Source organism: Gossypium hirsutum, chromosome D06, assembly GCF_007990345.1.
Source record: "Gossypium hirsutum isolate 1008001.06 chromosome D06, Gossypium_hirsutum_v2.1, whole genome shotgun sequence".
Lineage (NCBI taxonomy): Eukaryota > Viridiplantae > Streptophyta > Magnoliopsida > Malvales > Malvaceae > Gossypium > Gossypium hirsutum.
In genome coordinates, this window is record NC_053442.1 from 6,439,001 (window position 1) to 6,462,302 (window position 23,302).

A 23,302-nucleotide genomic window follows, 5' to 3' on the forward strand; every position below is an offset into this window, starting at 1 on the left:
TAATTATCAACTTGAATATCCTCAATTTACTTATTTTAAATTCAAATATATAAAATGATAATTACAATTCAAATCAATCATACCTTACTAAGCATGTATCACAAATAAACACATTTCAAAATTCAAACTAATTCAATTTAAACATACATCAAAGCTCAATCAAACATATTCTATAATTAACAAATTCGAACCAAACTTGTATACATCAGAGTCATGTTAAATTATATAATACTTTCAATATTCGATTTCCCTAAATCCATCGTATTAATTACATTTTCATAATTAAATCATATTCAAGCATATATCTTCACTTTTCATATATAGAAAATATGTCCGTACATAATTTCACTATTTAAATATCAAACATTGCATTTCATAACTTCTGTATATGTACATAATGAAACCAATATGTATACAACTTAATGTCCAATCACATTTACAACATTAGTAACATTATATTATGGTCGTACATACCTTTGATGTCATTATATTATACACATATGACCATTTCAATGAAATCATTCAATCATAAACTATATACGCTCAATACAAATCAACTTATCATTTAATCGACTAATCCAATAAATTTATAAAAGCTAAATTCAAACTTGTATTGCTCACTTAACTATCATTACCCGAATTTGTATGTATCTTATTCATAAATTTTAAATCTACCTTGAAATCATTTATATATATCATTTAAAAGGCCAATTACAAGTTTGGGCATATGAATACACCATTTTAGCCATATCAAAAAAAAAATCCATACAATTCATATCATTTTACAAAATAAAATCGAATATTAAGTCCACTTGCATGAGCAAATCGTACCATTATTAAATACTCCACATTCCTAATTTATTTCATAACAAATTGACATCCATAAATAACCTCATAATTTGTACAAGATTTAGCCATTAAATCATAAGTCAAATATGCCATTTCCGGGTTCACTTAATTACTAAATTACATAACAATACGTTAACAAAGCATATCAAACAAGATTCACATATATTTACTTATAAATAAACCATAGCCGAAACACTAAGACTAAAACCAAACATATCACACATATCATATATATATAACACATAACCAAGATTAATTAAGCTTGAATATCGTTTACCTTATTACCGAAGCACATGACTAAAACACCATAATATATATATACACCATGGCCAATTCAGAGATTAACATATTATACCAAACTCGCTTCACTTATATGCTTTAACTAAGCTCACCTATGCCGAATTATTTACCACCTTCTTAACAAAACATATCAAACATAATTCACATAAATAAATATGCCATAGCTGAAATACCAAAATCAACATATCTATCACTTGATCAAAAGTATAAAAACCATGCTTAACAAAATAAATGAGCCATTTTTGCATGGCTCATATTTACATACCCAAAAAATCAAACATATTAACTAGACTATACATGCCATAAGTTTAAATTCAAACTTAGTAAAATACCGAAAATAGTTGATAGTGTGATAGACTTCTCTGACGATTCCCGTGCTCTTAACCAACTTCCAAATCTATAAAATTGAAAGCGATTACACACAGTAAGCTATTAAAGCTTAGTAAGCCATAAGCAAATAAACATTTAATCATTTACATAAATTAAGCTGGACAATTAGTAATAAATCATTATAATTTCACATATAATTCAATTTATCAATTTATTTATATCAAAACTTATATAATTTTTAATAACTTCCCTCTTTACCGAATAATCAATTGAACATTAATATATCCAATCATCACTTTCCTCAATGCACATATACATCAAAGGCCGAATACATATATATTCAAATATGCAATCACATAATTCATATTTCACATAACTTCATATCATCAATTCAAGTATACAACTTACCTTATTTTCGAATAGGTAATCAACGATCACATACCTGGTCACTTAACCTGATTTATACATTCGTACACAACTTATCTTTGCCCGTTGAACCGTTCAGAATTAAAAAGGATACTCGGATAGTCGAAAGACTCGTACAATGCCAACGTCCCAGACGTGGTCTTACATGTAATCACATATCAATGCCACTGTCCCAGACAGGGTCTTACACGAATCAAATACGATGCCAATGTCCTAGACATGGTCTTACACGTAAACACAAGTCGATGCCAACGTCCCAGACGTGGTCTTACACGATAACACATATCGGAAATCCTATGTCATGACATATGTATCCTATCTATTCCTAAGGTTCGTACGGGCTCTCGGACAACGTATCTCGATCGAATCAAACACGAAATAAAACTTCCTGGCTTATCACACATTCGGCCAATACACATATATATCCACAAAATTCAATTCAACAAATAACATATATATATTTGCAAATTCAACAACATTTATATGCTAATAGACTTACCTTGGATGTCGTCGACTGTTAAATCGGCTACTCGACCACTTTTGTATTTCCCCGATCCAAATCCGATTTCTTTAATTCTTGATCTAAGCATATTCAAATTAAGTTTATTTAAACAACATTCTATTCAATTTAACCTAAAAACACATAAATAGGCAAATTACAATTTTGCCCCTAACATTTCACACTTTTTACAATTTAGTCCTTTTTGCTCAAAACACAAAATACACAAAATTTGACTTCACTCCTTAAGGGCCGAATATTCCTAGTGTCCATACAAGCCCACATATTTCATTTATTTCACATTTTAGTCCCTCAAAAATTTATTTTTACAATTAAACCCTAATTACTCAAATTCATCAAAAACTCAAAGACAAAACATATTAATCTTTCACATATCTTTCATATTCCATCATCAACTATCACAAAGCTCAAGCATTCATCAATGTCATTTCTCAAAATCATCAACAATTCACAAAATTAAGATATGGATTTTGAAGTATTCAAAGCAATGATCTCAAAAACGTAAAAATTATCAAAAACCGAACAAAAACCAACCTTGAATTAAGCTTCAAAATGGCCGAATGTTTCAAGCTTTCAAACCTTGTTTTTCTTTTCTACATTCGGTGAAGAAAGATGAACATAAAATGGTGGCTTTTAATGTTTTGTTTTATTATAACATATATTATTATTTTATTATTATTTTAACTTTTATTTTATATATATAAATCACATATCATCATTATGCCATCCACTACCTATTACTATTGGCTAAATTACAACATAAGGCCTCAAACTTATAAAGACAACAACAATTAGGCACTTTCTTAATTAACCATCAAATTTTCATTTTACGCGATTAAGCCATTTTTTTTCAAATTAAGCGCACAAACATAAAATTAATTCACGAAACTTTCACATATGTAAATTCACACATAATTAACACAGAAAATAATATTAAAATATTTTTCAGACTCGATTTTGTGGTCCCAAAACCACTGTTCCGATTAGGGTCAAAATCGGGCTGTTACAGAAGGCCCCTAAACGATGCCGTTGTATTTTATTTTTTGCAGCGTTTATCCTAAAAATGCCGCTAAAAACACAGACCATTAGCGGCGCCAGACCAAAAATGCCACTAACGCCACCGTAGCCACTAAACGACGCCGTTGTATTTTATTTTTTGCGGTGTTCTTCCTAAAAACGCCGCTAAAAACACAGACCATTAGCGGCGCTAGACCAAAAACGCCACTAAGGCCACCGAAGGCCACTAAACGACGCCATTGTATTTTATTTTTTGCGGCGTTTTTTTTTCTGAAAGCGCCGCTAAAAACACAGACCATTAGCGGCACAAGACAAAAAACGCCACTAAGGCCACCGAAGGCCACTAAACGACGCCGTTGTATTTTGCTAAAAACACAGACCATTAGCGGCGCTAGACCAAAAACGCCACTAAGTTCACCGAAGGCCACTAAACGACGCCGTTGTATTTTATTTTTTGTGGCGTTTTTTTTTAAAACGCCGCTAAAAACACAGACCATTAGCGGTGCTAGACAAAAAACGCCACTAAGGCCACCGAAGGCCACTAAACGATGCCGTTGTATTTTGCTAAAAACACGAACCATTAGCGGCGCTAGACAAAAAACGCCACTAAGGCCACCGAAGGCCACTAAACAATGCCGTTGTATTTTGCTAAAAACACAGACCATTAGCGGCGCTAGACCAAAAACGCCACTAAGGCCACGAAGGCCACTAAACGACGCCGTTGTATTTTATTTTTTGCGGCGTTTTTCCTGGAAACGCCGCTAATGCTTATTTTTTGAGGCGATTTCCTTTAAGCGCCGCTAATGCTCGATTTTTACCGGCGTTTTTTGTATAAACGCTGCTACAACCGCCGCTAAAAACCAGATTTGGTGTAGTGCCAAAAAGAAGTTGAGCTCTCCTACCATACTCATCTCAAATTCACATTGTAAAAACTTAAAAGATTCTTGACAAAATAATTCATTAATAACATCAAAAATAATATTGTCAACATAAATTTACACTACTAAAATACATTTGCCTCTAATTTTAATAAACAATGTGGTATTTACTTTGTCTCCGCCAAATCTTTTTCAATTAAAAATTTAAAAAGCTTTTCATACCAAGTTTTAGAAACTTGCTTTAAATCGGTCTATATGAGCAGACCAAAGGTTCAAGAGTAGCATATTATAATGTGCTCACGTTATATATATTGAATAAATATATACATTTGTACCTATATTGTAAAAAAGAAAAAAGAAAGGAGTCAACATCCATGGCTTAGCAAGAAAACGTCTCTTGTATTCTTTTAATGGTTATGGAAGTGGAACTAATTTGTGGGAATAAATTATAGAAAACCTGTTAGGATATGGATATCTTTGAGCTTCGCAAATCAAAACTGTTGAATTAGTTTAGATAAGGAGAATGGAGAATGGTGGCCACTCTTCCTACACCCACTCTTCAACAAACCCCACATTTCAGCACCACTAAAGCTTATCACCATTTCACCACTCCCACTTACCCTCAAATTACCAATAATTATTTGTAGAATTTTATTTATATATATATATGATGATGTTTAACTTAGTCAAAAATAAATAAATTTTGAGAACTCCTTTTGCTTTATTTTTTCAGCAGATATGGTTTTGTAGAGTAAGCTTTTTCCAGGTGAATAACAGAATCTGGAATTTTGAAAATTTTATTGGGTGTACGGAATTTAAAAATCTCCCTATTTTCTGGGATAGGATTCCTTTGCCACTTGAGGACGGCAGCAACTTATTTTCCATAATATATTCATTATTTCATTTAATAAATAGAATTATACCATTCAGGACAAAAAATAATACTCGTGGTAGATGGTGAAAGGTAAACCTTTTCAACACAATAAAGGTTTTAGTTTTGGTATCAATAGGACATTATGACACGTTGATAATTGATCTTATCACAACTCAAGCACAACATATTTGAAGTGATTTCAAGCACTTCATACGATAAGTAAGAGCAAAAATCAATAAAAGAATCAAGCATTCGCCAAACTAAAGAGGACGACAATAAAACCATCCCTAAAATCACTTGCAAAAAGGAAGATTACATGCATAAATAAGACTGAAAAATGTGCTCCAAGAGTAGATAAAATTTTCTAAAAATGAAACTTATTAAACAATAAGAAACAAACGAAAAATATATAAAACTTAAAGACAATACAGGTTCAATTTGACCAGTGAAATCATTTATTATTCTAAAATACTCTCAAAACAGAAACTGATGAAGAGCCACCCACTTTCCTAAAAAAACTACCGGTGGTCGATGGAGTTTTAGCGAACAACAAGCACCGTCAACTGTCCATCACAACTTGTGAAGACAATAAAGATACATCTGGAGTGAATGAGAAAAAAAATGATTAGTGAGAGGGAGAAAAAGGCAGACGATAACTAGCCCAAAAGTTTACAGAATATATTTGGATAGCATTATACAAAATTAAAATTATATATCACATTACATTAAATCAAATTTCAAGTTTATAATAAAAAATTAGGAATACTTGTTAGCTCAATCACAATCAAATCTTTTTAAATAATTAGTTTTTAATGTGACATGCATTTCACATGATTTTATATATTAATTTTTTTATTGATATATTTTTTAAAATAATGTGTTTTTCATTATTGTAATTAATTATTTAAGTTGTTCAACATCATCACCGGTGTAAAATAAGAATATATTGAAGGATTTAAAAATAAATATTATTTATTTTATTTAAGTATAATTAAATATTAATTTTAAGTTATTTTATTTTTCTTTTGCATGTTGAGTTTCGAGTTTTGGGTGTTAGAATTTAGGTTTCGATTTTCGAATTTTGAATTTTAAATTTTGAGTTTTGGATTAAATTTTTTTGTATTTATTTATGTTTAATAATTATATTTAACATTAATAAATTTGTTTTAATAAATAAATGTTAAATATAATTATAATATATTAGATTATATAAAAGTATTGTTTATGAAAATTTATATATGAAATATAAAATTAATTATTATATAAATAATTAAAATTTCCATTTAAAACTAAACTATTATAATTTTTACTTTTTACTTTTTTATTTATAGAAAAATAATAATATAAATTTAAATATAAAATTTAAATTTTTTCATTTATTATTATATAAATTTATCTTAATAAAAGTCTTTTAATAGAATCACAATTCTTATTTATAAATGTGATAAATTTTATATTTATTTAACCAAATATTTTAATAAATTAAAATTCTTATTTATAAATTTAACAAATCTTATGAATAATAGAAATACGACAAGCAAGTTGTGATCACATTTGTTGTTTTTTACCATACCAGATAATACAATTGTTAACTCTCAATCTGCTTGTGAAATGTTAAAAACTCCATGAGAGCAGTGTACTAAATAATTTTCTATAATAAAAATATAGAATAATATAATCAACAATAGCTACATTGATAAACTCAGACTCATATATACGTTTATATATTATAGATCATAAATAGATATAAATTATAGATTACTTCTCCCCGTGCGAATATTTTATGTATTTGTTTTACATTTGTGTGTGTATATCATATATCATAACGTTAAAGAATGTAGAAAGATTACGAAGAATATTGATGAAACATAATTTTTTTAATATACGTCCTTCGTTTTACTGTTTAAATATAATCCTATTCAATTGAATGGTTGTATGGTTACCTAATCTTACCTTGATCACCCAAAAAAAAAATCAATTTGGATTAGAGCAGCAAATTTGTCATGATGTTGATATGTATTTCTTTTTCTCTATCCATTGTGAACTCGAGCAGTCGACATCTTTAACATGTCACCCATTGGAGACCCCTCCCCTTCACCTTTTTACCATCCTATATAAATCCATCTCTCGTTCCATTTGCTACCATCCCAATTTCAATCCAGCTAGTTGCAGTAGTTGATAAGGAAAAAAGAAAGAAGAAATTATTTCAAAATGGAGATGAAGTTGCCAGTAGGGTTAAACAAGGCCAAGCCATACTTGACAATGACGTCCCTCCAGTTTGGGTTTGCAGGGATGTATGTTATCACCATGGTTTCTTTGCAACATGGGATGAACCATTATGTTCTTGCTGTTTATCGTCATTTAGTTGCCACCATTGTTATTGCACCCTTTGCTTTAGTTCTCGAAAGGTCCTCCATCTTCTCTTTCAATCTTCAGCCTTTTGGATTCAAACCTCTTTGGCTAACTCTGAAATCCTGATTTTACTTTTTTTTTGCAGGAAAATAAGGCCTAAGCTCACTGTCCCCATTTTCCTGAGAATCTTGGTCCTTGGTTTCCTAGAGTAATGATCCGACCATTTCATTTTTATGCAAATTTGCACTTCATGGAACGTGGAAACATGTTGCATGCAAATGAAAGCATTATTTTTTTTCTTAAAAACCTGAAGAAAGAATCAACTTTCATATATATTTTTATATATATAAATGCATGTCTCTTTTAGTCCATGAAAGACACTATAAGAAAAACCATTTACATAAGTTATGATGATGAAACAGGCCAGTGATAGACCAAAATCTGTACTATCTGGGGATGAAATACACCACGGCAACGCTTGCTTCTGCCACTGTTAATGTCATTCCTGCAATTACATTCGTATTGGCATTGATTTTCAGGTACTATACAGTTACCCTTCACATCTATAATAAGCGTGCAAATGTGGGCAACACAAAATAAAATAATAAGTTGCATGTGCAAATGTGAATATTCAGGTATTATTTCCATATTAGAATTAAAATTATTATTTAATACGAATTTTTTTAATTCTATAAGTAAGATCCTCGTGTTGGTGTTGGTATTAATACACAAGTAGGATTGAAAAGCACATAAGCTCCCACATTACACCAAACCTATAAAAAACCTAAGTTGGAAGTTGGCGTCATCATATATATTCCATTTCTTCCTGTTATTTGGGTTTATGCAATCTTTCTCATATATGCATCTTATGGAATATTCATCACAAACTTTTTTGAAAGGACTTTCTGCACTTTACTATTTCATATGCTACACCAATTTCAATGATATTTATCTAATTCTTAACCATAAAAATACAATCGAGATTTAGGTTCTTTTGGGGAATTGAGGGTTAGATACAGATAAGTATTTGACATAATATGTTTAAATTCTTCAAAAAAGTTTTCACTTAAAGGGTTTAAAGACATATATCCGAATGTGTGGATATAACCAAAACTAATATTGGATTTTGTTTTGTTTGGTATTAACTGAATTTGTGGATTAGGTTGGAGAAAGTAAACTTGAAGAAGGTCCATAGTATAGCCAAGATAATTGGAACAACAATCATGGTCCCTGGTGCAGTTATCATGACACTGTACAAAGGTCCTTCAATCAGTTTCACAAAGTTTGGAGGAGGAGCTCATCAAACTGCAACCAATGTAGCTGAGGCTAAGCATTGGGTTGTTGGGACATTAATGCTCCTGGGCAGATGCTGGGGCTGGTCAGGCTTTTACATATTGCAGGTCAGCATTTACATATACATATAATATACATATATTCATGATGAACTATTCTCCTACTAACTTGGGTTTTGGATAATTTTGAGTTCAGTCATTCACATTAAAGATGTACCCAGCAGAGCTATCTCTTACAGCTTTGATATGCTTTATTGGGACCATAGGAGGTGCAGCAGTCTCATTTGCAATGGAAAGAGACTTGAATGCCTGGAAAATTGGCTGGGATTCAAGCCTGTTAGCTGCCGTATACTCCGTAAGTGCCAAAAAAACAATATATATATATATTAACATTCATCTAACAACATGACATTTTTCTAAAACTTTTGTGATGAAAATCAGGGAGTGGTATGTTCAGGAATAGCATATTATGCACAAGGGGTTGTGATAAGAGAACAAGGTCCAGTTTTTGTTACAGCTTTTAGTCCCCTTTGTATGATCATCACTGCAGTTTTAGGATCAATGATATTAGCTGAGAAAATACACCTAGGAAGGTATTCTTACAAAGATTTTTCCACCCTCAAATCTTCCTTTTTCATAACTTTAAAATAAATTTATTGATTTCTAATATCGATGTATGAATTACAGCATAATAGGGACTGTTCTTATAATCTTTGGACTCTACACTGTACTGTGGGGTAAAAGCAAAGACCGAAAAAGCTCAAACACAGAGGAAGGTGGTAAAGACATACAGTTGCCAATCTCGGACAGTGGTAAATCAATCAACTTGGAAGATAGTACCGATGGAGCTGCTAGGATTTTGAAGATCCCAGCTGAGAATACTGGAGAAGCATGAGAGAACATGTAACAAGTAATTTTTTATATTTGCATTTTGCAGTGGAGATTTTTAAGCTGTAAAGTGATTTATATTATATTATATATATGTATGTACGTATGTAATGGTTTCAGCCTGATCTCTCCCACTATGGGAGTGTTTTCGTTTAAGAATAAACAATGGACGGGATTTTAGCCTGTTAAAATACCCAAGTGTTTTTTTAGTTTGAATGTTTCTTCACTGTACTAGTTTTTGAAAACCAGATTAATTAATCACTCATCCCAATGGAGACAGCAAACTCAATCCCATAATCCCAGCAACTCACTATGAATTCATTCATGTAAGTCTAGCCTACTGCACGCATTCCTCAACTTAATCCCACAATCTCAGCCTATCTTGATCCTTTTTCTATTTTAAACAAAAACTAAAAAGAAAAAGAAAAAAAGGAAAAACTGCACCATATATACGCTTCCAGTCAAATAATTCCGCTTTTAATGTTCGAACTTATATTCTCTCGGATTCAAGTTGGTAAAGTTTTTAAGAGAAAGGAGTTAAATTCATTTGCAACCGGTTATGCTTGACATTTGCCACACTTGCTTTATCCAATTTCAACTTTCAATACTTCTCTATTTTATTTAGATGTAAGATAAACTACTAGGACTTGTTTAACAAAGCTGGTGTAGAGCATAGATGAGAATCTTAATAAGAAGAAAAAGAAATATTATATATATCAACCTAAATTCCTTTTCATAACGGAGGGATAAGCCTAAATCAGGCAATAAACCCTTCCCCACATTTAAAACCAAACGTAGCATTAACAAACAAAATTCTATGGCCTAAAATGAAAACCCTAAGTCACAGTACTCGTTCATAATACAAACATCCTAATCAAAAAATTAAAAAGCCATTTCCTTTTTCTATCAAGGACTACTGACTCCCACACCAACTATGTAACAAGAAAACCTTAGTAAGAAATAAAAATTTAAAATACATAATACAGAACCATAATCGAACAGTTGATGGGCCAGTAATCACCTTGTATGGATTCAATCACTGTCTTCATCTTCTTCTGCAAAACATATGCACCAATCATATAAGAAATCTGACACGATAGCTTAGAACAAGCAACCAACTTTCCAACTTAAAAGTAGTTCAAAAATCTTTGTTTACAGCATGTTTGGGTTTCACTTGGAGATACTTGAATGAGAATCAGAACTGAGAAAAACTACTTTATAGCTAATGGTTCCATTTTGCATTCCACGGATTTTCTGATAAGTATCACAAACACTTCCCATACCCAATTCTGAAATCATAGGTTCACAAAGTGCTATATAATCCCTTCTTTGGCTAAGAGTGAAATTTATTGATCATTAGAACGCTAATGAACTATTAACATACTCCTGTCCATGGGGACAAAGAATCTAATAAGATCCCAGAGCACATGCACCAATCACAACCACTATGTTTTCCTAAATCAAGGTGACCCATATTTGATAGTTCATAAAGATAGTCAATAAATTGTTGTAACAAACATGCAAACAAATCCTTATACTCACCTTCATCTGATTCTTCACTTTGGCTGTTGCCATCATCATCAGCGTCTTCATCATCATCATCACCATCACCATCATCCTCGTCACTTTCTTCACTTTCATCATCACTACTAACATCTGGTATTTTGGGCTTTGGGGGAGGAGTAAAACTGGTTGTAGGCCTTCTACGTGAACTTATCATGATATTACCCGTGTCAATTCCTTCTAGTTCTTTTGCTCTTTCTTTCCTCTTCCTCACATCCTTGACTTCTGAGAATTTAAAATACTCCTCTACATTACTAGAATTGAAAGATAAGATTAAGTAGAACATAATGAAGTTGTGGATCATAATACATTCAGCTTGTAGTATACTGGGTATGGAAGTCTCTGCAATCCCATGTGAATTTTATAGATTTCTCTACCTAATATTAAAACAGAAACAATCATCCAGATATATGATGGCTGCCTATCATTGAACTTTCCAAATACATCAGAAGTAACTATCATCAAGCCTTCCTAGTACAGACAGAAGTTTTCAACCCAGCAAAACTAAGTTTGTCCCACATGAAAGATAAGATAGTATGATCAAGAAGGGACATGCTTTATTCTTACATAGGTATTAATTCTCAGTTAATGGAAAGTTTTATCATCATCCCTGCTCATGGATGGTGAAGGCATCTATGAGATGACAAAATTAGTTAATAAAATTTCTCCCTATCCCAAATATTTTCAAAGCATTAAAGAGCTTCTTTAATCCCACTTTTATCACTAACAAAGAGCTTTCTGAAACAAGGTCAACTCCATAAATGAATGGTAAAACAGTAGTCCGCAGGCTAGAATCCTGACCTTTTTCTGAAGGATTTGCAGACAACCCTTCTTTAGAAAGAATATCCTCTAGTTCCTTTATTAATTGGGCTTCACGTTTATTCTCAGGCACCTGTTTGACTCTCTTGTAGATTGAGGGAGGAACACTGTAAATAAAATAAGTAATAAGAATAAACTCATGGTCAACTTCAATGGAAATCAAAGTTCATAAAAGAGTCGGTCAAAGTGAAACCTCATCCCACATAACTTGATAACCGACTTTAGATGTTCCACACGTTTCCCATGTACTGGAGCAGAAGTTTCTTTTCTCTGCATATTAATAATAAGACTAAAAGATGCTTAATTTAAATCAAATCAAAAGACGCTTAACATATCAGAATATAAATTTTGGAAAGAAAATGAACTAAAATTAAGACCTTGACAGCCTTCGCAGCAGAAGATCGAGAGCAACCATCATCAGAGACACTCCCACTGTCTTCTTCATCGCTATTATCATCTGAATTTGATTCTGTGTGTTTGCTTCTCTTCTTGCTAGGCATCTCTGCCTCTATTTTAGGTATTTTCCGCTTTTTAAGCCCTGCAGAGTTCTTAGTCTTCCCTTTAGGAGTGATCTTTTTTTTGGGCTTCACTTCTTCGTCTTCCTCTTCCTCTTCCTCTTTCCCTTCCTCTTGTTCTACTTCATCGTCTTCCTCCTCATCATTCTCACTTCCTGATGAAGCAGAATTCATTTTCTTGTTGACCTTTTTAGAAGGTTTGATCAGAGATTTTTTATTGAGTTTTTTTTTCTTAACCTCACTTGCAGCTGCAGAAACTTCGCGAGACTTTAATACCTGATAAGTGATAATTAACAGAAAGAATCATAAGAAAGTTATGATGCAAATGATATTTTTGGAAGCTGAATTGACTTCTCATCAAAAGAATATGCCCACCTCATCTAATTTTCCAGATATAAACTTCTTGTACGGATCGAGTGTAAATTTATCGAGTGTAAGATCTTCCTCCAAAAGCCGACGAAGTCCAGCCATTGTGACTTTACTGAAACATCAAAGACCAATTGTTCAATGTTAGACCTCAGTATACAAAGGAACTGGAAAAAGGGTAGCATACAAAGCAACCTGATGTAACATGATGGACAAGCAATTATAGTGAGAATGGCAGCAACCAATCAAACAATTTAGCAACTTACTCTGAATTAGCTTCAAGATATGAAGCCCTTTTCCTGATAGCTTTCTGTATTGTACTCTCAGAAACTTCTTTAGTTTCTTTATTCTTAACTTTCGTAGTTTTATGTCCAGCCAGAAGGCCCAAAACTGGAGAGCCATCTAATTTCTCCTCATCTTCAGAGCAAGGTTCCTTTACTTCTTTCTTAGGTTCTCGTTCTTCGGGTGATTCTGTTCCTTCAGTGGTTGTACTTACATTTTTCTCCACTGTTTCACAAGAACTCTTGGAGCCATCCTCATTTGCACCATCTAAACACTGTAATAAAGAATAGGTAAAAGTGAAACAAGCGAACAAAATAACACATTTCCAGTAAGTCTTCACATTCTAAAGCATCCATTCCTTCTTTGTACATTATTACAAAGAAGTGAAATGAGAAAATGAAAAAAGTCAAATAACACCTTTCCAGTAAGTCTTGACATTCCACGATGCATCCATTCCTTCATTAAATGACATTGTTAACATCCAAAAGTTCCAGCAGCAACAAGGCTTTTGATGTTCATGTTACTAAAAGTAAATTAGAGCTCTATTCCAAACTAGTAGGTCAGTTCATCTTTTTTTTTCCCCTCTAAGACGGGCCTAAAAGTCCAGAGAGAGAAAAATTAAAACCACAGATATCATTGTTTCATAAAACAGAGGATCGAAACTGCAGCAATTTTTATCAACAATCAAGTAAAGAACAGTACAGACAACAAACGGATATCAAACTTTAAATTTTGTATTATGCATAGGCAAACTGGATTTTTTTACTGTATGGAAATTGATAATTTTAGAATCGCAATCCAATCTAAACCAATTGCAATAGGTAGAGCAGACCCCTGTTATATTTATGTGCCTAGGTTGCCCCTAATTTAACAGATGTGAGATGTATTCGATCTCCATTTTAATACTCTCCCTCACATGCAAGGACAACAAACCTATACAGGGCATGAACTTCATGAGTAGACATAACAGCCTATCATATTGGTCTGAACATCTCAATCTAGGTATAACAAACCTAAAACAGAGAGCACAATGGACATGGATAGTGTCTATTATGATACCATATTAAATTATAGATTAGGCATCTAATTGGAAATTGATTCAAAATATGTTGAGTGGCCCTTGTTATATTGATGTGCCCTAGGTTGCCTTACACATAACAGCTATGTGATTTATGTAGGGGTAGCAGGAAAAACCCGAAATCAATGGGTCCCGAGCCAATCAGACCCAATAGGGTCGGGATTTTTTCTTGAAATCAGGTTTCGGGTCGGGTCAGGTCAGGTCAGGTTAGCTTTAGAGAATGGTCGGGTCGGGTTTGACATGAAACCACCCCAACCCGCCCCAAGATATTTACAAAATTACCTTTATATTTTTTAAAATATTAATTAGGTTAAAAAATCCTTAAACTTTATCACTACCAACATCATTTTACCACCTTTAATCTCATTTCAAACTAGTTTCTTTCCCCCTCTCATTTTAATTTATTTTTCCAAGTCTCCATCTCATTTTCGTTCCTTATTTTTTTTCTATGATGTAATTTATATTTGTTTACTTTGCCATCCCAAGCATTTTTTTTAAAATATTTTTGAATTTAGTTAATCACGATTTCAAATAAAAAAGTTAGAGCTTGGGTCAGGTCGGTATACAATTAATTTTCGAGGTCGGGGTCGGGGCATGGTGGTAGAGTATCGTGTTGGAGCCAGGCGGGCAAAAATCCGACCTGCCCTGCCCCGTTGTCGTCACTAGATTTATGTTATCCCCACTTCAATAGAGAAAAACTATAAAGAAAAGGGAAATAATAATAAACCAATTACAATAGTAGGTCAGATCCAATCATGGGCAAGCATTACCAGTACTTGCTACTTTCTGGAAAAGGGAACGAGTCAATTGTTTCTGCTACATGTTCTTGCAAGTTATCTCTTGTTCTTTAGCAGTTGCTATAAAGAAAAGGGAAATATGGAAAGCAAAAACATGATCAACTGGAAGACAAATAACTAAAGTCAATGAAACATCAATCCTAACACTTCTTTCATATAAAAGCAAAATCATGCTTTTTCATCCAATTACACATTTAAGCTTTCATTCAGCAGCAAAATAGAGGGAAAACAAAAAATAAAACGAAAATAAAACAAGAAAGCACACGTTAATTAATAATTATCAAATGAGATAGTGACTAAGATGCTTCCCAACATTGAGAAGAAAAAAAAGGTACCTTTAGCAGGCATTGCTTGACGAATCTCTTCTGAACATCCAAAGCAAAGGTCTCTAACCCCAAGTCTTTCTCTAACAATCTCCGAACTCCCTCGAAGGTCAACGAACTTACCAACAAACAACCAAAAAAATCAAATTAAACTAAATTATCAAGCGATTCACACTTAAAACTAAATTACACATTCCTGTATGACAATCCTTAGAATTCAACTCGGTAAAGGCAATTTCACAAACCATGAATCCGAAACTGAAAACCTAGTTCTCGAGACTGTAAAAAGTAAACAGCCAGAGAGAGAGAGAGAGAGAGAGAGAGAGAGAGAGAGAATGAGTGTACTCGGCTTGTTCCTTGAAGTGGCCAACGCGAGAGTGCATGGCGGTGGTAATACGTGACTCGATATCCTCCGCCGTCGCTTCTATGGCGTCGGCGTCGGAGGCGAGGCTACCGTGCGCCTCCTTTGCCATTTGGTAGGGGAGGAGGTTTCACTGATACGTGTTTAGAGAGAGGAAGAGAGTGTTGCTAAACCTTAACACACGGTGAAGATGAAAAAAAGGGGGGAGAAGGAAGTCACACGCTGTGGGCGGGTGTAGGACAATAAAAAACCAGCATGCCACTTCTCGAGTGAAAATTTTTCAAATTTATATATCCTCGATCCTGATGCCTGAAGAATGTGCAGCAGATTAAAGAGCGGCGGATTAACTATATTTTGTCTACGACCATGATCAGTTTTTATTAATATACTATTAATATTTTTAATTTGATTTTTATTATATTTTTAATAATTATTTAAATTATTAATTAAGTTAGTATGACAAGCAAACTTGATATATGACATAATCATGATAAATAATTATAGTGTACGTAGTATTGTTTATAAAATGTATTTATATATTTAAATTTTATTTTACTCATAATTTAATCTAATTTTTATTTTAATATTGTCATATTTACTTAACTTCAAACTATATGTTTTATTATTTATTATATGTTATTTTAAAACATATATTTATATATAGTTTCGAGACATGGATATGAGAATAGAGGGGTTGTCCATGCTATTACCCAACCATGACAAATCAGATGTAGGATGGAACTGTAGGGGTGCAAGGAGCTGGGGTTTTGTCCAAACTGCTAAAGATTCGGTTGCTATTCATCGCCCCATGTGATGATTATTGCGGAAACTAAGGTTCGGATTTCAGAAATGTCCTGATCAGCTTCCTTTTGATTCTTGGAAGGACACCAATACCATTGGGCTGAGGGGTGGCTTGCGGCTTCTGTGGAACTCAGCTACGGTCACGATTGAGGAGCTTTGCAACACTGAACAAGAGATCCAAGTTCTTGTTAAGGTACGGGGCTCTGGTATTCGTTAGTTTTTTTTTCCCTATCTATACTAACCTTATTTATTATTTTAGAAAATTACTTTGGGATAATTTAAAATGTGTTGCTCATAACCATAACTTATTCTAGTTGATGTGGAGTTTGACTTTAATAAACTTTTATCGAGTTAAGATAAGAAAGGTGGAAGACCAATCTCCCCACTAAAGTTAAAGAGTTTTACGGCTACTTGAACTGTTACGTCATACTAACTCTATAGAGGCCTATTTTTATTCTGCGCAAACTAACCAAATCAGAAACAACAAAAAATAAGAAATAAATCATAATAATTTGTGTGGGAAACATTTTAGAGCTCCTCAAAAACTCTTTATATTTCAAAATATGTGGTTAGATCATCCAAAGTTTCGTCTTCTCCTTTAACACCACTTGGAATGCTGGTAATAATGATCTTCCCCAAATCATTGATAATCTCAATAAAGTGTTTGATTATTAGAACTGTACGTGTTTTGAAAATGTCTTCTTAAAAAAGAAGAAACTTTTAGCCTGATTCAATAAAATTGAGAAAGCTTTTAAACTTGACCCTAATGATTTTCTAGTTAATCTTCAAGGACAACATATGTCCGAATATCAAGATGTGCTTAAACGGGAGGAAGATATTTGAGTAATGAATTCTAAGGTTAACTACCACTCTTACGCTTAGAAGTTTTAATAGAATTGAGGGCATCAACTATGTTAAGGGGGAGTGGGTGACGGAGGGAATGAAAATTTGTAACATTATTATCTTTCTTTTAAAATCTTTATAAGACCAATAAAATGCAAATCTCATCCTTGTTTGAGTCTACCACTTTTGGTTGGGTCTTGTTATCGGGTGTGGATAGAAGAACTTCGAATGAACCTATTAGAGAGGAAGAGATTAATAGAGCAGTTTTCTCCTCTAACCCTTATAAAGCCTCGGGACCGGATGGACTTCATCCCTTCTTTTTCCAAAAATGTTGGGAAACGGTGAAGGAAAAAGTGTGTGATATGGTTATTGATGTGATCAAAACCTGTAAGATTCTTGATGGCATTAATGATTCTCTCATCACATTTATCCCTAAAATCACTAACCTGATGATTGTGTCCCAATTTCGTCCTATAAGCCTTTACAGTTTACAATACTTCGCACAAGATCATGCCACCAAATTGTTGGGACTCTTAGATACACTGCCGGTTCGGCTGACATGAATTGGAACTGGCTATGGAAAGCAAATTTGCCTCCTAAACTGAAGTTTTTTATATGGGAATGTGTCCACGAAGTGATTCCAACCTCAGTTTTCCTTAGGAAAAGAGGAATGGAGGTAGCGGATAACTGCCCTCTTTGCTCGATTTACCCTGAAACTGTCCACCATTTATTAAGGCACTATCATGAAACCCATGACTGCCAGAATGATGGATGCTACTGGTGCTCCCCCGTCTCAATCTGTTGAAGCTCTTAGTTAGGCGGAATGGCCTAAACATAATGTGGTTACTCGAGCCTTCCACAGAAAACATAGGATACCCATGAATGTGTATTTTTCTAATGTTTTTTAAACCGGATCAGTGATTGAACCGATCAGGTCACTGGTTTGTCGGTTCGACCAATCCAATTAAAAATTATAAAAAAATCAAAAAATTGATTCAACCGGTGCCTGGTCTAACCAATTCAAAGTCACTCTCCGGACTGGTGCCCCAATCGGTTCCCGATCCGACCAGCTGGTTCAAACAACACTAGTTTTTTTTCTTTTCTTTTGTGGGAAATATGACTGCACAGGAATGTAAAAATCTCTAGGAACAGTTCCAGAATTGAGGAATCCCCAAGAGAGCTATCTGCAAAGCGGGAGAGTACTTTGCGCTTGCCGGAAAAATAAAAAAAATAAGCCTTATCCTCTCTTTATACCAGTCAAGTGGCAGCCCCATTAGCGGGTTATGCTAAATTAAATACTGACGGGTCTTCCATTGAGAACCCTGGGAAAGGAGGGGCTGATACAATCCTAAGAGACGAGAACAGGAATTGGATTATAGGATCGCACATACACATCCCCTCTTGTAAGAGTGTCGAAGTTGAGCTTTGGTTACTCAAAGATGGTCTTATTCTTGCTCATCAACTCATCCTACCTAGATTGAAAATTGAAGTTGATGCTGAAATTGTTGTTAAAATTATTAACGATACTGATTATAGTAATGTGTTTTTTACTCCTAGTACCTAGTTTGATTAGCATGTCCAGAAATAAACCTCCAAAAATATGAAAAATTAAAAAATTCTAACCATACCCCCGTGACTCTTATATACCCATATTCGACACCCTAAATAACATAGGATTTAATAAACAGAACCGCAAGGCATGTCGAAAACTGCCATGATCAATCAAGCAAATTAGCTTCACTAGTGAGTTTTGAGAACCCACCCGGAAAATGTAAATACAGTCTTGAACAAAGTTACATAGAACGAACAAAGAGGCGGGACAGGTCAAAAACTAAGCAACATTACAAACCAAAAAGCCACCACAACTTACAAGCAAAATTACAATGACAAGGGTGAGATTAATTTGGCAAGCAAGTACATCATAAGTGCGGCAGGAAGGGCGGCAGCTGAATTCATCAATGTCGAAGCATTAGATAAGCTTCCGAAAGGGGCACCTGCTGGGGGAAATCCAGGAAGAGACCCAGTAGATGGCACTGTAGAAGTCTTGGGCACTGTTGCGGTGGTGGCACCATCTGACTGGGGTGCAGGTGCTGGGGCAAAAACTGAATCCCGCGTTACGTATGTAGGTGGGGCTACAAGGGGAGGAAATTGCTGTGGTCCTGCATTATTTTGCGAAATGCAGTTCAAAATTTAGATCGGTCAAGAAGCTTTCTATGACTATATAGAAATATTTGTAAATTCTAAAAAGTATCACAAGTCTTGTCCCAGTAGCGGAAACTTTTATTTGTTTGAAAGAAGCAGCACCGGAAGTCAACAATATGCACCGGTGAAGGTAACAAATGGATTCATATCTATTGTATTCAATTAGGGAAGTCCCCAATCCCTAAAATAAAACAATTTCTAGTATTTATGTGTTTTGGAATCATAACCTATAAGAACAGTGATTGTATAAACTTCTTACCTGGACATCGAGGTTGGAGAGATGATGACAACCTGCAGAACAAGGACAAGTTGATAGGTTCATTTATTGGAGAAAACTCAAACATATGAATCACTTTTCGCATAACCGTCAACAAAAGTGGCTAAAAGTTGTAGCTTACGAAGTGATAATGGTGCCGTTTGCATAACCACTATAAGCACAAGAAGTGACATTGCATCCAGCACTACTTTGTTGCACTGTAACGTTCCCTAGCATGAGATTGCTGCTTTTACATTGCATGCTTGAACAAGAAACAGCCAAAGAAGCAGGCATGCAGTACAAACTGTACGAAACAATCGATAAAGGTAATATTTAGGGGAATGAATCTCAAGCAGTAAAGACAACTATAATCGAAAACTAATAAACAAAAATGAAACAGCCCAATTACTTGCGACTCCCCGGTCCACAGCTGCACTGAACACAATGGCTAGCAGTAATAGCATAGCTCCCGTTTGGCACAATCAATCCATGATCCGAGGCATATTTAGGAAAATTCGAAGCACAAGCTGCAAGTACCAAAAGAAAACAACACTAAACCTCCACTGCTCATGGTAAACAGACATAAACAAAGTAGATACATAAAAACACAACTCAATTCCCCAAAGCTAAATATAGAAACACACAACCACTGCCTTAGCTTGAACTAACAAATGCTAAATCGCTGAAAATCTTAACGCAAAGGACTTTGTAGCAGTAATATAAAGCCTAATCCTACCACAAAAGCAAGACAAACACTCAACTACCTGACAAAGGAACAGCTAAAATGTCGCCAGGCGTAATAGAAGTACCCCCCATAGCATTAACATTCATCAAATCTGTTATGGTAGTGGAGTAACTCGCTGCAATTCCAGCTAAAGTATCCACTGGCTTCACCACATACGAAAGGTAAATAGCAGGGAGTCCATTATCAGTCCCATTAAAACAAGTACACGGCAAAGGAACAACAAGGTTTTGCCCAACATCGAGAACCGAAGGATCATCAATCGAGTTAGCCTCCCTAATCTGGTCAGCTGACACCAAACCAGCGTAAATAGAATCCGCAATCGACGAAAGCGTGTCTTGGGGTCGGGTCTTGTAGTGAGTGGAAACCGATTTCCGAATCCCATCAACACAAGAACATAGAATGGGGATCTTGACGAAGAGTTGGGAAGGAAGGATGTGGTTTTCGACATCCGGGTAAGAGATATCGATGGCATTGGCCGTGAGGACCGAAATGGGGTCAACCTGGAAGAGGGAAGCAACCTCGGCGACTTTCAGGTCGGTGTAGAGAGTGTACCCCAACAAAGCATTGCATGAATCAGAGTTGGAACAAGGCTCGATTGTTGATTTTGAAGCTACCAAAGCTACATCGGTGAGAAGCACGAAGCAAAGGAGTTGGTAAAAGGAAAGGAAATTGGGTTTTGGGTTTGGCATTGTTAGGTTCAGGGGCTTGAGGAATATGGGATTATTTTTTGCTTGTTTCGCTTCAGTTAAAGGCAGGGAAAAACAAAAAAAAAATGGGGGGGGGAGAATATGACAAAAAGAGCTTTGGGTTCTTTGCTTTAGTAAGGGTTTTGGGTGTTAGAGAGAATGGACTAAAAAAAGGAGTCAAGATTAAACAAACAAACAAACAAAAAAGAACCCTTTTCTTCTTTGCTTATTATGGTTCAAACTAATGGACAAATGTAGCGGCCATTGAAGGTTTCTAAGGTTTATCAGCTGGCTTTGCTCATTCACTTTCACTATAATGTAGAAACTTCAACAGCATAAAAATGGCTGCTCTCAAGCTGGGAAATGTTCAGTGTTTAGGGTTTGGGCTTATTGTTTTCTTCTCTTTTATTTTTTTCAGAAAAAAAATGGACTAAAGCAGCAAAGAAGAAGAAAGAACAGAGGATGGGGGACGTGAGGAAGGGAAAGCAATGTGTTTTTTCTTGCATAAAGTGAAGAGACACGTCAGATTCTCGATATTAGAGTCTTCAAAGATTATTACATTTTTTATGTCAAGACTAATCTGCCCTTGTTCTTTTTTGTATGTTTCCCCCTGTTTAGAACATGCCCAAGCTTGAATTGTAAACCTTACATTGTTATCACAGAGCTTCAGTTATTTGTTGTTTTGTACTCTTTTAATAATTTAGCAATAAAAAAATGTTTTGATAATTTCATAATAATACAATTTAATTAAAATTATCATTTCTAACTCAAGAGTGGGTGGTATTAGGCTTTGAGATTAGGGTGTATTTGGGAAATTCAGTTGTGTGGCTTTTGAGATTTTGGAGCGCATAAATCTGCCTGCCCGGGCTGCCCTACAAGACAACACTACTCGGGGGTAGCCTTTCCAGGGGCGTGGACCAAAGGCAAAGAATTTCTGCTTCTGGTTTTCCCTTTATCCTTTTTCCTTCAATGTTGCGGTTTCAGACATTACATACCACTATACCACCATCTCTCCCTCTCCCACGCTTCAAGTCGGCGCGTCTCCCGCATTTCGTAATATGAATACTAATAATGAAATATGTAAAACACCAACAATGTCTTTGGTTTACTGGAACCCAATAGGCTGTAATGTAATAACTAATAGATGGAATATTATTGTAATAATATTCTTTGATTTGATTAAGATGAATACATATTATAATAATTAACATACTTTTAATTTATAATTTATAACTTATTACTATTAACTTTTAAAAGTTTAAAATTAAAAAAAAAATTAAATAATAATTCTGATCATTTCTTTTTAGGGTAAACTACACCCATGGTCACTTTTGTTTACCTTAGGTTACGTTTTAGTCACTTATGTTTGAAATGTTACGTTTTAGTCATTTATGTTATCATGTTGTAACATTTTAGTCACTGAACCATTAACCGTCGTTAATGGTGTAACGGAAAGCTAACGTGGCACGTTAAATCATCATTTCAAACAAAATTTTAGGTTAAATTATACAATTGATCCCCATATTTTTTTCGTTTTAAGTAATTTAATCTTTTTTCTTTTATGTTCTTTAAAGTTTCCTCTTTTTTTCCATTCTCTTTTGTTTCTCCCTCTGTTTTCATACATTTCCCATTTCTTTTAACATATTAGGAAGTCGAATTAACAGTGAAAAAAGAAGTAGGAAGTCGACTGTCATCACCTATAACCAAAACCCATAAACTCATACCATGCTTCTTTCTTCACTACCAATTCGACTTCCTGGTATGTTCAAAGAAATAAAGAAGGTAGGAAAACAGTGGGAGAAGCAGAAGAGAATGGAAAATAAAGAAAAAGAAAGAAAGAAAGTTAAAAGAACATAAAAGAATTAAATTGCTCAAAACGAAAAATTATGGGGACCAATTGTATAATTTAACCTAAAGTTTTTGTTTGAAATGATAATTT

General features: G+C 34.2%; 3 protein-coding genes and 1 long non-coding RNA gene across 7 annotated transcripts; 1 reads left to right on the forward strand and 3 right to left on the reverse strand.

The window, feature by feature from the left end:
• Positions 1-1,289: 1,289 nt before the first annotated feature.
• LOC107900318 (uncharacterized) lies at positions 1,290-3,070 on the reverse strand. Its single transcript, XR_001684884.2, has 3 exons — positions 2,960-3,070; positions 2,405-2,487; positions 1,290-1,546 (listed from the first exon to the last, which is right to left on the reverse strand). It is a non-coding gene; the product is annotated as an uncharacterized lncRNA (long non-coding RNA).
• Positions 3,071-7,327: 4,257 nt separating this feature from the next.
• LOC107901408 (WAT1-related protein At1g21890) lies at positions 7,328-9,917 on the forward strand. Its single transcript, XM_016827401.2, has 7 exons — positions 7,328-7,602; positions 7,692-7,754; positions 7,969-8,085; positions 8,709-8,946; positions 9,035-9,193; positions 9,280-9,431; positions 9,526-9,917. The coding sequence occupies exons 1-7, from the start codon at positions 7,406-7,408 to the stop codon at positions 9,731-9,733; spliced, it is 1,134 nt and encodes a 377-aa protein (XP_016682890.1). The 5' UTR covers positions 7,328-7,405; the 3' UTR covers positions 9,734-9,917.
• Positions 9,918-10,415: 498 nt separating this feature from the next.
• LOC107901406 (neurofilament medium polypeptide) lies at positions 10,416-16,181 on the reverse strand. Of its 4 annotated transcripts, none has more exons than XM_041095150.1 (9): positions 15,815-16,181; positions 15,482-15,587; positions 13,256-13,545; positions 12,999-13,104; positions 12,486-12,899; positions 12,317-12,378; positions 12,091-12,215; positions 11,269-11,514; positions 10,416-10,781 (listed from the first exon to the last, which is right to left on the reverse strand). In XM_041095150.1, exons 1-9 carry the CDS (start codon positions 15,940-15,942, stop codon positions 10,759-10,761), a joined length of 1,500 nt encoding a protein of 499 aa, XP_040951084.1. In that variant the 5' UTR covers positions 15,943-16,181; the 3' UTR covers positions 10,416-10,758. The 4 variants fall into 4 exon arrangements, with proteins under 4 accessions (XP_040951084.1, XP_040951083.1, XP_040951085.1 ...); XM_041095149.1 differs by having other exon boundaries at positions 12,302-12,378; positions 15,815-16,154; XM_041095151.1 differs by lacking the exons at positions 15,482-15,587; positions 15,815-16,181 and adding an exon at positions 13,689-13,865 and having other exon boundaries at positions 12,302-12,378.
• A 2,995-nt stretch (positions 16,182-19,176) lies between these two features.
• LOC107901409 (lysM domain-containing GPI-anchored protein 1) lies at positions 19,177-21,929 on the reverse strand. Its single transcript, XM_016827402.2, has 5 exons — positions 20,697-21,929; positions 20,342-20,459; positions 20,075-20,236; positions 19,936-19,967; positions 19,177-19,633 (listed from the first exon to the last, which is right to left on the reverse strand). Exons 1-5 carry the CDS (start codon positions 21,364-21,366, stop codon positions 19,353-19,355), a joined length of 1,263 nt encoding a protein of 420 aa, XP_016682891.1. The 5' UTR covers positions 21,367-21,929; the 3' UTR covers positions 19,177-19,352.
• Positions 21,930-23,302: the final 1,373 nt, after the last annotated feature.